The 19327-nt window shown below is 41.7% G+C and overlaps 1 protein-coding gene across 1 annotated transcript in view; it reads right to left on the bottom strand.

Moving 5' to 3' along the window:
- Positions 1–19186: 19186 nt before the first annotated feature.
- Positions 19187–19327, bottom strand: part of CHST2 (carbohydrate (N-acetylglucosamine-6-O) sulfotransferase 2) — a gene marked incomplete at its 5' end in the record, with an annotated part of 735 nt that continues 594 nt past the window's right edge. Inside the window, one exon of the mRNA XM_009864965.1 lies at positions 19187–19327. Coding sequence (XP_009863267.1) covers positions 19187–19327 — 141 coding nt within the window.

The raw sequence follows: 19327 nt of genomic DNA on the forward strand, positions 1-19327 counted from the left end.
TCAAGTCCAGCCTATGACCCAACACCTCTACACTGGCTAGACCATGGCACTAAGTGCCACATCCTCTCCAGCTTGTGTTAAAACTTGTCAAATGGAGAAAGCAAAAAAGATATCAGTTATAGAAAGTATGAGGCAGTGGAGATGGGAAAATTACAGAGACTCAAGAAAAAGATGGCTAGGTTTATATGGAAAAATGCAGTCAGACCTCCCCAATCATAGAAACAATATAAACATTGCAGCCTTCTATTTCAGCTAATTAGCTCTGCTGAGAAGGAGGGTATGTTTGCAGAGGCAGAGCACAGTGTTAATGCAGTTATGCTTTTTCCAGGACCTACCTCGTTAAGCGCTGCACTGTGTAGATATATGCTGAATGATTCTGGATAACAGCCATTATTCCTCTTATATGTGCCTCTGAACAGAGCTGAACTTTTGCATTTGGTTTTAGCATTGCACTCTTAAAATCTGAACAAATATAGGTAGCCAAATATAAGTGACGAAAGGTCAAAAGCCAGAAAGACTGAAAGCCCAGTAATTTCTGCAGTATTAAAGCACAGTTTCAGATATTTCTAAACACTGGTTTCTCTCATCCGTTTCCAAAGATGTACATACTGCCTTTACACAGTAAATAGATTACCACTACACACTATCTGCCAAATACTAAATATTCCATATTTCAAATGTGGTTCTTATAAAGCTATTTTCCAACTGTTTCATCCTATGACACTCTGCAGATCTGTAGATGTCATTAGTTTCAGACGCATCTATGTCCAGCTATGTGATTGTGCCCAAAAATTCCAGGACTAAATGATCCAAATAAAAGATTGGTGCCTTAATTATTTGTTCTTGCCTTTGTCTCAGTCTGAAGCTCCATTACAGATTGCTTCCAAATTTCAAACGTTAACACAGAAAAGCCTTTCATGGACTGCCTTGCCGGTCTCCCAATGATCCATTGGTCATTCACAAGCTGCAGAGCAGCAGCAAACTCAGAGCAATGTTACAGATGCTGGGGTAAGAACATCTTCAGGAAAAGCAGTCTGAAGATTTGGCAGCTTCACTCCTGGGAGGATGATTACATTTTACTGAGTGCCTGACACAGCCCTTGAAGCAGGAGCCAATGACCGCTTTTATCTGAATGCTCTAATTAGTAGGCTACAAAGCCAATGTCTTTCTTATCCACCCTCCCTTCTGGGGTCACAATTAATGCATTCTTTTCTGAGCCTTGTCCCAGTTCTAAGAGCTACATTTGAGATACAGAAGTCCAGGACTGTAGCCCTCCAAAGCCTTCTTTAGATTGATGGCTAGGAACATCTACAATCAAGAAAGGAATAAAACCGCATCTCCTTACTGTCTCCACGGGCATTTCAACATCTTGGCTATCTCACTAAATACACACTGTAAATGCTGCTCAGTATCCCTGGGAATAAAAATTGCATCTGCCCAACATGCACACCTGATGTGGCTCCCAAGGGAGGCAGGGAGGTGAGGCACAGCTCAGCCCTACCATTTCCAGGTGGCACCTTTCCTTGTGGTGGCACCTTCCCACCCAGCCTGCTGGAGCACCATCTGCCTTGCCCAACCCTTCATGCCCACTGTGGAATAGTTACATCCCTCCAGATGTAAGCTGGGTACTGCAGAGCCCCATTTCAGGGCCAGTCATCCTTATGTTAAGTGCCACACCACCTACACTGCATCTCTGATGCAGGGAATCTGAATGCAATACTGTGACAGCCCACATTTGAACATGCGTGGCACCTTAATATTTCACTTTATAGTACATGGTTTCAGTCTCTAGCCTGCTTGACTGGTTGCCACTCCTGCCTCTGCCTCCCAGGCAGTCAGTCCCTTCCTCCCTACACCCACACCTGAGGTGCACATCCCTGTCTGCTGGCCATGTGATTGACAGTCACAAGATCTGTGACATAATCTAGGTTAAAAACAGATTCTTTTTAACCCATCCCCCCACTCACTGATCTAGCTCATAGCACAACATTACAACAGCCATATCAACACAGCTAGCAGGCCAGGGAGCCACAGCCAGGTGGAGGAAGAACAGTCAGAGCTGTGGGAAACACAGGATTACTGCAGAGGTCATGAACTGTGGCTTCAGAAGTGACCCAATGCCACGTCATGTAGTTCCCCACTGCACCATCTCAAGTATATTTCTGCATTCCCTAGGAAGCCACTATGATGTGGGTGTAAAATACTGCATGATTTCAAAAATGTCAAGATGAGACTAATATCAACCAGACTGTTGAAAGTCTTTTATCTCTGCAAAATGCCCATACGGTCTATTTTGTTTTTATGAATGCAGCACTGCTGAGCTCATTGGAATAACACCAGCCTGACCCATGAGTTACACCAACCCCTTCAGCTTAATTACTGTTTCTCAGGTGACAAAAGAAAGAGTTCACAGAACAAGATCTTGACACCACTGCAGTCTTCGCTGCAGGATTCAGGTCCCTGCCCCCACTGAGGCACAATTTCACACAACATTTTTCTGCTACAGAGGGAAGTGCTGAAAGAAGACAACAATTGGATTTCAGGAAACACATGTGCAAGAAATTCTGCTGTCACACATTTAACTCACAACAGATCTGAGTACTTTAGGAACACCAATGCTGGTCTCTGTACCACAGGGTAATGTAGCCATTTCATCTCTTTTCTCACCACACTACGGGATAGTTTATTCCAAAGAACCAGCAGTCAGAAATCAAGTTTACCTCTCTCTGTCTATTTCTACCAAGTCCTCTTGCAAGTCAGCAATTCTCCTAATCTAGAGTAATCCACTAATACTAAGCAGTGAACCCTCAAGGTCCAGAGATTGCTTCTAAGGACTCAAACAGAAGAAACTAAGGTCCTGTATTTTAGTCAGTAGCAATTAATTTACCAGTCAGAAGTCCGTATCTCCTCTGAAAAGTATTTTGGGATCCAGAAACAGAGTTTAAAAGCACTGGTTTTAAATAAAAAATTCCAAGACCGATGCTAGTGGTAAAGCCAGTTGCAGACTTAACATCTGCTGACATCTCTGGCTTTCTAATGTCAGTCTCCACTGCTTAGAAGTTTAAACAGAAGTTCCTTCTCTAACTGTCCAGTCTACCACTTCATTTCCTTCATACTACTCAATCAAACTTTCTTGCTGATTCAGTGCTGCAGAGAGCAGTGCCCAGGCAGCTCACAAACTGGATGGATATAAATACTTGAGATCATATCAGGGACCCTGGCATCACTTGTAATTTAGTCATTTGATACATTTGGCCAAGCTAAAAGAAGTGATTCAGAAAATTTTAGCTCCTCCTGCATAACAGTGTCACGGCAGAGCAGTTTGTATCCTGGCCATTCGCCTCTATAAACTGAGCAGGAGACATTGATCTCCATGCTAGTTAGACACTAACCAGGTTACCCAACAGTCCCATGCTTAGAGGATCTTGCGATACTCCCTCAACAAAGTAGCATCACACCAAGACAGGCAGTGGCTTGAACTTCCACCTTGCCTTAGATCCTAGATGAGACACAGCTAAAGGCTGATGGTAAATAGCTAACTTGCTCACATCCCAGCTTTACCCCTCTCCACACTTGTGGCCCAATTTCATGGCTACACCAATCACCTATTCACGTGCACACATTTTCAGAAGGAAAAAAGACTAGAGCCACTGCACTCAGTCAGAGCAGTCTTTGGTATTACATTATGGGGAGGCCAAGCTCAGAGCAACTCTTTAAATAGCTCATATCTAACCCATGAGGTAATCTTTCCGCACAGTACCTGAGCCAAGAGCACAGGTTGCTTTGCTGCTCTGCACCTCTCAGGAAGCCCCTTGCACCAGGGACAAGAGACCCTAGAAGGTGACACTTCTGGCAGAGCTTTCCCACGAAAAGAAAGGCTGCTGCAGGGAAAAAAAGACTCAAAAATGGTAAATTGGCCAGAGGAGGGATAGCACCCAACTCTAAAGAATCTAAGATATGGATGAACTGAAATCAGGTATTGGAAGCTAGTGCTCATTACTCAAAATTTCAGCAAAAAATACTAATCCAGTGCTAATGATTTGAAAAAGCACAGATGCCCATTGCTGTGTGTCAGCCTGTGGACACTATTTGCACAAGCAAAACTTTAAACTCAAAAATTGAATATGGGTGAAGGGAGTTTTCCTGCTTACTAGTCAAAAGACATTTGCATAATCACCATCTGGAATTAAAGCACTTCTTTTTTTCTCCTCAGTTAAAATGAAGAGAGTCTTTACCTCTGTACACAGTGGATATGCCTTCAACGGCTGTTGCCTTTATCTTGTTTGGAGTCAAACACTGAATGTTCTTTACTCACTGCTCTAAATCAAGTCTGAATATACAGTTTGATAGGGCTGTTCTTTCTCAATTGCTTTCATTACTGTTAATCATCTGCTTCTGTCACTTGGGCTGGATCTTGTCTTGTGCTCTTAAACATAGATGGAGTTTTGCCGTTGATTTCAGTAATAATAAAATGGGAGAAGGCATTAGTCACAACATAGCATCATCCGACAGCACCAAGTCCCCAACACAAATGCTCCTTGCATCCAATTTATTTCTTTTTGCAGTGATGGAACCCAAAACTCAAGCCCTTCCTCCTCTCCCCCTTCCAAGTAGCTCTGTGCAATGAGAAACTGAACTCTGCATAAGGCTCATCACAAAAGGTCTGAAGGATTATTCTGGGGATACTGCAGATGAAGTACTTCCTGCAGAAAAGCAGCAAGCACCACCCCTCCAGAACACCCATGTCAGGTGCTGGGAAAGCTTTCTGCTCTAGTTCTACTTTATCACTCATTTGTGTTTCCCTCCTAAAAAAAAATTCTTCTAACTTTTAGACTTTCAAATCAGAAAGCCCATTATTTGCTGACTTCATACCTCTTTTTTTGGAATTAAAACCGAAAGACTTGAACTTGGCCAGGTACACGTAGATTAAGCAGTATTTAATAAGTTACTGCTATATAACGCATAAATTCATACACTGCTACTTTTGTGAGATGAAGTGTTGTAAAGGGAATTTCCAAAAGTAACACCAGCTGTGTAGTTATTACTCAACAGCGTTAAGAGCAGAGTTCAATAGTACAAGTCTATTCAAACACCTAGGTATATGTTGTTCTTTTCCAATAAAAATGGACATGCCAAAATTATTACAAGAACTGAAAATACTTGGGCCTTCTGGAAACATGAGTTCAACCCAGAAATTCTTTTCCTCCTACAGATTTAGTAGAGTATTTCAGGAAAAAAAACGATTTCATTATTTATCTGCTCTGAGCAGATATCAAGCATCTCCTGGACCTATTACAAAGAATTCAGGTTCTGACACTAGTTGACAGAGTCAAATATCATCAATGAAACCTTTAGCTGAAGATTAACTTTCATAGTTGGTACATCAGCAGATGTTGCCAAAACCTGTTATCCAGGTGTTGTCGAAAATAGTCTCTCTTGTCAAGGAAATTATTGACAACTTCTTAAGTTCTACAAAAAGACTGGTGTTGCCCCACTGAGATAACTTGATAGCTTGGATATTCTTGGAATGACAGGTACTACTTACGTGAAAATTATTCATGTTGCTTTTCATCCAGAAATACAGATGGCATAAGTAAGAGTGACTATATCTGCAAAATACACACAGACTCTTATTCAACAATCCCAAGAGTCTATAAAGAAGTCTTATGTCCTTGGGTTTTACAAATTAAGAAAGCAAAGTTACTGAAGTTCAGGTGAATTTGCCTTAAAATCTTGTGGTACAAAAAATAGCATCAAGTCTCAGAGCAGATAAATAGAATAAAGATTAAATCTAGGTACATAAAAATAAAAATTGGGTCACCCAAAATACTGCTATACTTACTACTAGATTTAAAAAATAAAAACATATGGAATTTAAAATTATATATGGAATTTGAAACTACTAGTGCTTTTAAAGTTTTTCAGTACACAAAGGAATTGTGATGTTCAGTATGTGTGTTATAAACTACCTAAAAAATGCATTCTGATTTGATCTATAGCCTAACTCTGGAACATACATTAGATGTGATTTAGTGCACATTGACTAGATTACTGATGTGGTTTAATTTATGTTATTTATAATTGGGAGAGCTTGACAATAAGTAGAAAACAAACTATACAAGTTTACTACACCCTCCCTCTCACTTACATCAATGAGTAATTACAACGAGAGTTATAATCATGGAAGATGGACAGACGACTCTGCTGCTGGTTCAGCATCCAGAAACACAACATATGCCCCACATACTGATGAGGGTACATTATGTGCAGACACGGTTGTCCGCAAAACACTGCAATAACACTATGCTGGGCTTCCCTCTCCTGAAGCTGATCTACATATTTGACTATCTAACTTGTTTGCTCTCCCTCACCAAATGCTTGTGTTGGGGGCAGAGTGTCACACAAACAAAGAGCATGAAAAGAGCAGATGGCTGCCAATTCTTAGAGGACGACATGTGTTCCCGTAGCTGGCACTCAAGATGCATTAAAGATCATTTGATTTCACAGAAACTTGGTCTTGCATTGTTCATTAGGCTGCCATACGTGTTTAGTACCTCACAGCCGGCCAGAAAAGCTTCATCCCACAGTTGTGTTCCATAATCTCCCTTTTCCTTTCACTTTTTCTCTTCCAGAGCAACCCAAATAACCTTAGCTGCCTACAACACTGGGCCTGGTGGGGGTTTAGAGCTACCACATAGCTGCTTGAACACTGCAAATTCAAATCAGTTTGGAAGAAGTACTACCCCTTTTTGAAACTGTTCATGCTACAAAGCTCTAAATCGTCGAATCCATAAGCCAGTGCTTGTCTGTAAAGGAAAATGGTTAGGCAATATTTGAACTTCATTAACCACAGGAAAATTCTTTATTTAAAGATTTGCATATGACCAGATTCAAGTTACATGGTTTTTAAAGGAGGGGAAACCAATTAACATATATTAATATAACTTATTAATAGGTATATATCCTCTTAAACATTCACTATTCTAAAGTTATAAATTCAAGAACATTCTGCTGAAGAACTTCATGTGAATCTAATCCCAAGAACTTTTTAAATTAGCTTTTTCATTAATTTATTTTTTAAATGAACTCCATCAACATATTTGATCATCACCTTTGTACTAAAACAAGGTACCACATCTGAGATCCAGAGGAAGCACATTAGGAGTTTTCTAGAAAATCCAGTAATGCATTTTGGAGAAAAATTACCAGCTAGCTAGCCTTGGATTTGGCATGGTTATGAATCTGATGAGCTTCATTCAGAAATACTTGTCCTTCACTAAACTAAGAAGGCTATTCATTTTTTAGTCCCATCAGATAAGCAGCTAATTTTGTTTTATTACCTACTGAACACTTCTGCTTCCTATCAGGAGAACGAAACTTGCCATTAAAATAGGTGCACTCAGTAAAAATCAGGCATATTGTTTAACAAGTCAGTTCACATCCCGTCACTGCTGATGCCATGCCTATCATTTCAAACACTGATTTGCAAAGTATTGTGTGCTGAATGTATTTAAGAATATAATACACAATCGAATCCTGATTCATGGCAATAATGAAAGTCTCCTCTTTGCTCATTTCACTCAAAGAGCCTCTTAAAGGCTCTTTTTAAGTTTTTAACAGTGAAAAAACCAGGATGAATGGGCATGGCCCCTCAAGACAGCACATCAGCAAGCATATTCTGATGCCAAATACCAGCTCCACCCACTTATCAGCCATAAGAACAGCCGAACGGCCATGGAGGGAATAAGCACTGGGCTGCACCTCCCCTGTCTGAAGCCTGAATTTCTAGTTTTCCTTCAGGGACTCCAGCATGAGTAATTTCCTTGTTGACAGAAGAGATTTTTCTAGGACAAACTACCAGTCAGCCTGAGCTAGCAGTGAAGTAGCTGCTGAGGCCATCATTTAACTGCATCACAGACTGCAATCCATTACTGAAACAAATATTGCAAGTGAACTTGATAGACCAACTGTTCAGCTTGATGCATTCACTTCCCAAGAAGTTGTAGCTCTTTCCAAATTCACTGTATTGACTTTCTGGCAATGAATGTCACTACAGTGAAATCATAATGAAGCAGCAGATAAAGCAAGAGTACAAGATCAGCAACACCAATTCTAACAGTACTTTAAAATAATAGGAGTATTCAGGAAGCTAACTGCTTTTATAAAGAGGAAAATAATTCAAATATTGCTGGAAATACAGAATAAAATCTTTCCTTACTTCTATGTAAAGCAGCCTAGTTTCAGTGCAAGAGAATATTAAATTTGTGCTAGGACCAGGAGTGTTCCCCTGGCCCCAGAAGCTCCATTATGGGGATATTTGTAAACACTACCCTCACTGCATGGGCACAGACTGCTGTGAAACTCTACATGAGGGACACTGAGAAACGATTGCCCACCAGAGATGTTGCTAGGATGTGGCATAGCTCCAGCCTGGTGCAAACACTGGTGCACGTACTGCTTTGTACCAGGCTGCAGAGCAAAGCATGCAACTTCCAGAGGCATCTATGGCAAGACGAAGCACCAATGACTAAGAGGAAAGTCAAGGCTAAATTAGAATTCAAGTATATCTGAAAGTTATTATTAGGGATTTCAGTTCTACTTTAGAGAGGGGGAGTATATACTTCAAAGACTGCTCAGTGTAACGGAAGTGAGGAAATGATGTTACTATGCAATGTGCTTCATTAAAACAAGAAGGAACATCTACAAGAAAAGCAAGTTTGCTACCTCTTTACCTAGCATCTATTGTAAATCCAAACTCAGTCCTGCACATACCTCAACTCCCAGTCCTAGCCTTCAGAAATTTGATTGCGCTGCCTGATAAGCTCTTGACATTATGTGCATAAATGAAAGTGATCTTCATTTCTGTTCCTCAGACACCATGTTTTTTTGTTGGCTGCTCATGTACCACTTGTTCCCTAATGCCTTACATTAGCATAGAAAAGGCTCCTTCCCTTTCTAAACTACCTTAAATACAGTTACTCTTTTTACTTAAGAGAGAAATATGTGAAAATTAAATGTTTTTGAGTTAAAAACACATTCTAATCTTAATCCAATAATATTTCTACTAAGGATACATTTTAAATCAAAAGTATGTTAAACCAATGAGCTTAATTGCCCCCTGTGCCTGTCTCCTGCTTCTGCAGCCACTGAACAACCTCTTGCACCACAGCACCTGCCCTGTACATGTTTATCACATAGATCAGGCCTTGATAGTTGGAACACAAACGTATATGCACTTAGCAGTATTGCTGCACCATTTTTAAAGACCTTCTGAAAATACGTTTGTCCTGGTTTCCCTGGGATAGAATCATAGCCCAGCTATGTTGTACAGGCCATCAGCAGTTTCAAGTCAGACAGGAGCTGAAGCTGGGAGAGGCAAAAGCTTGGGCAGGTGACCTGAGCTGGCTCATAGGTGTATCCCATTCCAAAAACATCGTGCTCATTATAAAGGGGGAAGTTTGCTGAGGATGGGGGCTTGTCTTCTCAAGGGTCCTTGGAGCAACTTGTTTATCCTTCTGCTCCCAAAGACTGCTTTTGCATTTATTTTTATTCCTGTATACTCACTGGGCCGAGTATGCTTTTGTATACTGTATATTGGCATTAGTATTAATATTAGTTTTGCTGTTTCATTACATCTGTTCTCATTTCAACCCATGAGTCTCCTTTTCCGGATCCTCCTTCTTGGCGGGAGAGGGATCATCAGGTGATAGAACAGCTGCTATAGTTTAGCCCTGGATACAGGCTAAGCATAGACAATGCTCTTCAGTGATTCACTGTATTTTTATGGCTTCTCTCTCACAGCTGTTGGCTCAAAACCCTTGGTTATTCTCAGGTAGCCAGATAGAAATCAAGAGTTCTTGGACACAGACCCCCACCATGCAGAATGCCCTGCAGCTGCTCACGACTGCTCCAGGTCCTACCTGCCACCACCTGGGGTTGTCACAAACAGCCAGGGTTACCAAGGAGCAACATGTCCTCTTCCACCCTCATCAAAACCTCTCTGTGAAGAAACTTCACTCAGTTTAGGAAGATGTCACACAAGCCCTGAGCTGCCTCTCCCAGGTCACACTGCCACTAGAAGAGTTAACAAGATTTATGGCTAAGTATGCAGATAATGGAGGGGACTGGAGCTGAATCAGTGATGTATCCAGTGGCCTGCAAAGATAGTGTTGCGCACATCCATAAGGATGCCAGTGTGATGCATTTTTGTCACTAACACAGTGCAATAAATGCAAATGACACATTCCTTTCACTGAAGTACCAGAGAAATGAGTTAGAAACAGTAATAGCTTTATATAATGAGGTACTTAATATTCATGTTAGAATAACTATATGTCAATGTAACTTTTTAGATAGTAACATGGTCTTTTCTGTCAGCCATGTTATTATCTCCTCACTGCCCCCTTGTTCATCAGTTTCCAGAGCACCCAGCACAGCCTTGTGCCACAGGATGCTGGTGCACTCTCTTACAGCCAGCGTGGGTACAGGGAGCTTATTCAGCATCTGAGTATCATGGGATAATCCCCTTCTCTCTTTGAGCACATCTGCGTAACATGGAAAGCAGAATGCCTAGGCACTAATAGCCTCTAACAGCAGCATTCGTGAGCCCTTCACTCTCCCCTGAGCCCTTTACAAATGAGTCAGAGACAAAATAAGAAGACTGGGCATCTTGATTTAGCTTCAGTAACCTAATACAGAAGAACTGCTGACAACACTTGAGATAATTGTTTTAATTTTAGAACAGAAGTATTAACTAAATAGTTATGAGGGATTTTTTTAACCATAAACCATTTTAAATGCATCATCTGCCTGTGTAGTTAGCTCCTTGTTCTCTAAAACTATGTTTAGATTTGTCATTTTTCTCCATTTCACCTTCCCACAGGCATAAATTCAGCAGCTACCCGGAAGGCAGTTACGCGCTGCCTGTACACTTAAGCCAAGAAAATCCAAAATAATGATTTACAATCCAAGAGAATGATTTACACCTAGCTTTTTGTTTCAGCTAGGAGTTATAGATTACAGTGACACACATTCATGGTGGTCAGAGCAGACAACAGGACTTCAGCTGTGAGACCACACACATGCATTTTCTCAGCACCTCCTATGTAGGGACTCATGGGAGAAAATGAGGAGCAATTACTAAACATTGTACCAAGGTCTGAAGCCTGTGGTGAGGAAAAGGTCCATCAATTTCTCGGTATGATTGAGATTGAAGGAATCTGTCTAAGTATAGTTTACAGGCTCTGCCTCAGTGAAAACCAGCAACTGTGTTCAAAATAATTCTTTATTCAAGTAGAAGTGGCAAAGATAAATGGCTGGTTACCACTCAGAGCAAAGCACTTACCCAAATTATTCATTATGAAAGGACTAATTAAGCAACAGGGAGCCTCACCACCTCTAAGTTCTGAATAAGACAAGTGAGGAGACAAGAGCTCACCTATACAAGAATGAGACATCAGGACAGCCATGGCTATTTCAGGGAGAAGAGAAAGGCATAGAGACATGGACACTTAAAAAGAGAAAGAAGACTTAAAAGAGAAAGAAAAGTATACATATTTTTCTGTCAGTCAATACTTATGCATGTGAGGAACAATTGACTCCAAAGCCTCTCCTTACCTGTAGGAGATTTGCTTGAGCTCTTGCATGTCCCTGAAGAGGTGGACGTAAGCAGAAGCGCTCAGACATCCAGAGCCGAGGAGGAGAGCATGCCCATGGGACCAGGCAGGACGTGGCAGTATCACACTGCCTGGGGTGGTGGGCCAGCAGGCCATAACAGACACAAGAGCCAAATGCCCTCACAGCAGCAGAGCACCCACAGGCCCTGACCCCCACACCGTGACACCCCAGACAAACAACACCTGTCCACCCTTTAACAACCCAGGGGTGTCACTGCTCCACAAGGACCCCTCACAGGCTCCAAGCCATTTCCCAAAATACATCCTGGGCTCCCCAGCAGCAGCAATGGCTTGGCCGCCTGCCAGCAGAGACCCACCACTACCGCCCCCCCACCAGCATCACCGACAGCCTCACTCAGCACCACTCAACCACCCTGGGCTCCCCGTGGGCAGAGCCCTTCCCTGCACATCTCACTCCCCCTTCAAAGTCCACTTGACTAAGCATGGAGTTTGTGCCATATTAACTCATTTTTTAGCACCTCCCTAGACAAGTCACCTTCAAGCTTCAGCCCTTCCAGTTATGAGCCCAAAAAAATATTCCCAGAGCCCTGTTGCAACCAGAGTGAGCAGACCACTGGTGCTGATCTCCTCAGTACAGTTTAGCAGAAGGTGTTCCCAAACATAATCCACCTTCGCCCACAAAAATCACTGGAGCAGTGTCCCAACACTGCAGCCACCCCCACCCTCCCCTCACTCTCCCTACCACAACGGCACAGCCGCCCTGCAGCAGCCCAGCTTCATCAAGGTGCCTAACAACCTGCTGCTCATGCAGCTGCCTCTCCTGCATGGTACACAGCCACCTGCACCACTCTTGAGCCTCGTTTTTCGCTTAATAGCACTAAGAGCATCCTTGGTCTCAGCCAACACTCTTCAATGTGTTTTGTTGACTCTCTACCCTGAAGTGCACCTCCTGCATAGTGCCTGAGCGTGGCAGCCTCACCACCTCTCTCCACTAGTCAGGGCACAGCCTGAGGCTGTGCCTCCAAACTGAAAACCACTTTTGCTCAGTCTCCTTCCTGCCGCCTTGCAGCAGCCCTGGGGTTACAGCAAAGCAGCCATAAGGACCTGGGGGCTGCAGTAGGCAAACCTCCTCCACAGAACAGCTCCCTTCCCTGAAGCCCACCCTCAGGAGAACTCTTCCCCACACCACCCACTGTCTGCCAGCTGCTGCCCATGAAGCTGACGGCACATAGCCTGCTCTGAAACAACTAGCTGGGCCAGGCAGCATCCACCTGCACCCGGTAGGGCACGGGCACAAATACAGATAGAAATAAAGGTGGAGAGGAGGGCAGCTCAGCCCAGTGCAACCTGGGAGGGTGTAGAAGACTTCTGCTTCTATCTCGTTTTCCCAAGAAACTGTTACCTGTCGGGGAGGCAAAAGGGTTTAACATCACATCACCTCAATCACTTCCAGGTGTCCCTTTTCAATATCAAGTGTCAGCATCCCTGACTAGCACCTGTGGCACACTGCCACCCAAAAGTCAGTGGTTATGTCTCTGGTGTGACATCAGATACGACATTCTCTTTTTAAAGCAAAATAAAATGGGGGGGGGCTCATGGGTGAGTGAGTTTTGCCCTGTAGTGAGGTCACCTGGGCTAAAACACAGCAGGTATCCTTTGGGCAGTAGCCACAACATTACACTTTTATACAGTATATTTTTACCTCTGTTCAGTGAGAGAGAATGCGTGACTAGGGATAAGATATCACACTCTTACAAAATCAAAGTATTATGGTCAGCACTGGCTGCTTCAGGCTCATTCTCATAGTAGAGCAGAAAAACACAAAAAACTTTTTCCCTTTCACTTGGTCTTTACCATTGCACCAAAACCTCTTTGAAAGGGATATCCTTTACTCCTGCCAGCTCTGATGCTTTGAGCTGGTGCTGCAGTCAGCAAAGCAGGTGAAAAGCACATAACAGCATGCTCCATCCCCAAGCTCTGCTCTGGCTGTCAGACCTTTTTCACTGCTTTATGGGTTGAAAGACCCCAGATATCTCCACCCCTCCCTGTATGGCATTGGTGGGGTCTGGTACAGCCATCACACTTCATAGAATCATTTAGGTTGGAAAAGACTTTTAAGATCACCAAGTTCAACCATTAGCCTAACACTGCCAAGTCCCACTACACCATGTCCTCTACATACCTTTTAAATAGCCCCAGGAATAGCGACTCAACCACTTCCCTGGGCAGCCTTTTTCAATGCTTGGTAACTCTTTCGGTGAAAAAAAAATTCCTAATATCAAATCTAAACCACCCCTGGTGCAACTTGAGGCCATTTCCTCTTGTTCTATCATTTGTTACTTAGGTCAAGAAAGGGCAAGCAGATACAGGGATGTCTTGAAGAACAAAACATGTCACCACTTGATTGACTTAGTATGCCTAAAAGCACCTGCTCACCGAGTGTGTAAGGTTTCTGATTTTAGCAAATGGATCAAATAATGTGAGATCTGAAGGACTGATCCCAGACCGGTACAGCAAGCATCCATAGGAACCACCAGTGGCAAGTAAGCAAATACTGAAAGCTAATGGAAGTAATTCTGGAAGCTATATAACCCCTAAATATGTCCCTTTTCCATTTTATGTCTCCCATGAAAACTGTTATGAGACATGCACATGGCTTGAAACAGATAATTACTGATAATCTGGACTGGTGGGAGAAGGAACCATCTGGCAGATGGAAACTAAGGTGCCAAGAATTTAGCAGACTAGGAGGCTTCTTGAGAATTTATGCATAGAGGTCTGAAGAAAGGAATATTTAGACAAAAGGTCAGCTATTCTGTTTCTATCTATACCCAAAACAAACTGGAACACCAAAAGTATCCAAATAATTATGAATCACCGAATCACAATGTTATGAAATTCATCTTGAAATTATGAGCAAAACCAGTGAATCTAAAACTATGTTAGAAGTGAGGAATTATTTCTGCATACTGTGATTAATCACAAATGGTAACAGTACACAGAATGGACACATTTTATCTCATATCCTTCAGGTTTCTATCCTCTCTGCTTTTAACATGCAAATGCCTTTATTCATCCTCTCCTGACCTGGCTGTGTGGTATCATTTCTTTCCATTTTCCTTAGCAGTATTTCTTTCTTCTTATAGCAGAGAAAGAGTAACTTCTGATAGACTCCGCTTTGTATTCCTTTCCTTTCTTCTAAGTGAATTTCTTTTCCCTCTGCTTTTCTTTGCAGAATTGATAATTTCTGTGAAGAAACAGGGATGTCATGACAGCCAAGAGCTCTTACTTGAACACATTAACAGAACTCATTTGATACCAGTGAATCCCAATAAACCAGATAAATCTTATTTTTAACTTTAAATGTGTGCAATATAATGAATATTGCTGAAATTTTTTTTATTATTTTAAAACGTGCACATTTTCATAACATCTTGCTCAGGAGCTCTCATACAAAATGTAAACCACATCCAATGACTGCCAAGATAACTAGCAGAAAGCACCGGCCATTGAAGTAGGACACATTAATGGCAAGCACTCTCATGCTCACTACAGCCTCCAAATTAAATCATGTGCATAATTCCAGCAGAGTAATATTTATCCTGGTACAACACTCTTAATGAAAACAGTAATAGAATAAGAACATTTTTGATCCATTTGACTAAGTTACGCTAGCGGCGTTTGACCGACAGTCTGTTCACGTTAAGCAGCCCCACGCAATTTGACACAATTGGCATTCACCACTCCAAAGAGACCCATGCCCGCACTTTAAGGGATGCACAGGAGCAAAATTGAAATACAGGTTCTAAGACCACCCTTTGCAGTGTGCAAAAACTTTCAAGGACGCTTAAAACACACCACAGCAATTAGAAATGAAGGGGAAATAAAGAATAATACCACTCTTCTTTTCGTGGCCTACAGGATGAAAAACACTTGTTTCAGAATGGATTATAACCACCAATATTTCATCTCTTGAGACCTGAGTTCAAATCATAATTTAAAACCACAAACCTTGTTTTTCAGTTAAGTCAGTCACATTCCTTTTCCTGGTCAGGCCATGGAGCTTAACACTTGACAAACTATGAAGTGATGAGAAAAATTTGGCTAGAAAGCCCAAAAAATATTTTATCTAGCTATTTTTTTCATTATCAGCATTTAGATCAGCTGCAGCAAGTTGCACACTTTTACGCATCTTGTGTTTTAAGTTGATTCAGTGGAGGACAGAGGGGTTTCCTGTGTTTTCATGCACTGAGTCATCATTACCATTTATAATGCTTGTACAATTTTCTGGTTTTGTTCACAGCAGAAAACAACATGCCTTTCTGTTCCATCAAAATAACATGTTAAGTCTTCAAAACAGCCTCCATCCCAGTTCAGTGCAACCTAGTGCATCCTGTATCTTGTGTATGTTATTGATTTTTCACTAAAACAAGCATTAGCTTGAGTTGAAGAAGTACACTGTAATTATTAAATCCAAGAGAAAGCAAACCCAGGCACTATGTTTAAGCATAAGAGTCAAGTACTATTTAAGTATTCTGACATCAGCTAGATGTCCCTCCTCACGACAGACAGAGAGGTCTTTTGTAACCACGTTCATACTATTTCTGATATTCTATTTTTCTCTATGTATTTTCACATTTAAAACCTTTTTTTACTTTTTAACTATGCTTGTCTTTTTTAATTCCTCTAATCTTCTTTTCTGAATATTAAAATGACCTTTTAACTGCTAGTTGTTCACATACTTTTATTTTTTTAGTAGTAGTAGCATCAAACATAGGACTTAACCCATCTGCATTGTACACATAAGCATGCACTTCTCCTGAAGCTTTACCTGACCAAAAGTCCTTTGCTTTCACAAAATGAGCTTTGCCTTACTTCTGTTCATGAAAACATGCCCGGGAACAATTGTACAGTATGTTGGGTAATTCCATGCTGCAATGTAGTAGGTGGAGCTCAAACTACAGACCAGGCTCAGATGCTGTAGCTCCACTGGCACACCGTTCTCGGCAGCAAAGTGAAGCAGATGCTTGCAATGCATCATTGCAATGGACTCAGATCGACAGGATGAGCTGTTTAATGTCATTAGAATCCAAAACAGATTTTTGGAAGCCAAGTAAACCGGGCTCACCTATTTCGCACTCTCAAAGGCAATTAGTTCCTGTTCACACAACCCAGAAAACTCTCCCAAAAGAGACCAGCCCGCACACAGACGGCCATGCTTCAGCTCCCCAGACCAAAAGAGCTTACACCGTCATGAGAAAGCCCCAGCCAGAACCGGGAGCCAAGTTTCATCCTTTAGACAGAGGGAGTCCGGCAGCCGCTCAGCGCCGAGCTGGCCAGCGCAGCGACAAGCGGGCAGGGCTGCAGAAAAAGCAAGCGAGTACGAGCAGGGGTGTGGAAAAGGCAAGCGACTGCTCTCTGAGCAGATCGGATTTTCAAACTCTGCTCCAGGGCACACCGACTGGAAGAAGAAAAAAACACAAAAAAAAAAAAAACAAAAAACAGGGTACAGCCCAAGCACAGGTGTCCAAAGTCTGCTTCGCACCAGAATACGTGCAATGATAACACAAAACACCTTACATGCAAGTACCTTAATCTGTATTTTTAATACCCAGTTAACTATCCCTCTCGTTTTTAGCACTGCTATCTGGAATTTGGGAATACATCCTAACAGGCCAGTTGCAAGATCTCCCATTGATAGATGTTATTTATTTTATATTGGCACTGAATGTGAAGATGAACTGAGGGAACGCAGTTATTCAGCAAGTGTATAGGCAGCTTTATGCAACAATCTTTTAACTAGTTTATTAAATGCGTTTTCTTTTCATAGTAAGTTCAACATCTAATGCCAAACTTTTGTGAAGAGCTCAAATAGCTTAGGAGCCTGTTATCACCTGTTTAACTTAAAGTACTTACACAAGAAATAGACATATTACTCATTACTAAAATTTTCACACATACACGCACACACAGAAAATCAGCATCCTGTTCATATCAATTTATTTTCACAAATAAATTTCTTTTTTTCTACTCATACTCTTCACACTTTCTGAAGGCACAACACCCAAATAGGCAATATAAAATATACTTCCTGTAGAAAAGCCTATAGTCTCCTAAGAGAACAGTTTGGAAGAAACCACTTTTGTTTAAAAACTCACACTCCAAAGTGAGCTTTCAAAAAGCATCAAAGAACACTGGCAAGATTAAAGACTACTTGAGGTGTCCACACTTCTTATATGCAACATGCCACTTAATCTTTAACAAACCGGGACTTTTTTAGGAAACTATAAAAGCAGAAGTACTAAAATCTAGTCATTTTTTTAAACAAGTTTTAACAACGGGACAGACTCTCTAGGCAAAGCACCCAGAAAGAGCCAGACCACCATCTGGCTCCACCATAGAGCATGAAAATTAACACGAAACAAGCATCAAACCAGCTCTCTGAAATCAAACGCTAGCTTGACTCCTTAAAAGCTCCACTACAGCTATGAACACACAACTGAATGTTTCCTCCATCCTCGTAAATAAATATACCCTCATACATTTAGACAAAGGGAAAAAATAGATCATTTTTCTATGCTTCTCTGTTACACCTGTTACCAATCAGTATCAAGAAATATCTTACGTATCTTACGTACTGTTAGCTCTATATAAATATATAATATATATAATTTGATTTTTGTTTTTTCACACATGCTAATGTTTCCAGTATGATAAATGTCTTGTTAAATCCTGCACTTCTTGTCAGCTGTAGATGCACTTCTGTTTGACAGTGACTCCTTAACATATGTGTCAAGACAAAAGAAAATACTGCTGTGATGGCAAACATTTTAAAACTCTTGAGGACACCAATACAGTGGCACTTGACTTTTTAAATACAACAAAAAAGACACTAGTTAAATAGAAATCTGCTTTGACATAGCCATAAAACCTGCACATTTGTGTACCTGTTCCTGGAATAGCAGCAACTAATCTTTCAACATGTCAAATGCTGCACTCCAGCCCTCCACCCAAACCCTTAAAAAGTCCACATTGCTATTTTAAGCAAGCATCCCCTCCAGCTGTACATAAACAACACTGCAATTCCCAAACAGTTGAGGTAATTATAAAAATGAATATCATTTATTGGTTTATTACTATCATGTCTGAACATTTGCTTTCGTACAGAAGCCTGATTCTCAGCACTATGCTTTCCAAGGGCAGCCTCTCCGCACCAAGGAAGATAAAGATGTGTTAGGAATTGGGCAAGAGTTTTCGTTACCATCTTCAAACCCATAAGAACTCCATAAAGAAGATTTTGGTACAGAATCACTTTCTGGCATTTTAGAGAAGGGGAAAGGGGCTTTACACATAATTTAGTTCCACTTTATTGTTGATTTTTTTTAGTCGCATCTAACCCAATGCAGGGGGTGGGGGGGGATAAAAAAAAAAAACCCAAAAGAAATAAATCACGACATATGTTACCCTTCAGCAGTCTTTGGAGGAAATCAGAAACCAGGTTGCTTTTCCTGGCTCCTTCCCTCACTCAGCCAGGGGCACCCACCGCCCCGTCACAGCTGCGGCTTCCTGAGCAACGTTCTGCTGAGGTCCTTCACCTCTTCAGGGCTGCCCACCCTCTCATAACCCAGCAGAGCCATGGGCTGGTGGCAGTACTCCTCAACCTGCTTGATCTGCTGGTAGCTGAGCGCAGT

The sequence above is a fragment of the Apaloderma vittatum genome, unplaced genomic scaffold, assembly GCF_000703405.1.
Source record: "Apaloderma vittatum isolate BGI_N311 unplaced genomic scaffold, ASM70340v1 scaffold1500, whole genome shotgun sequence".
Lineage (NCBI taxonomy): Eukaryota > Metazoa > Chordata > Aves > Trogoniformes > Trogonidae > Apaloderma > Apaloderma vittatum.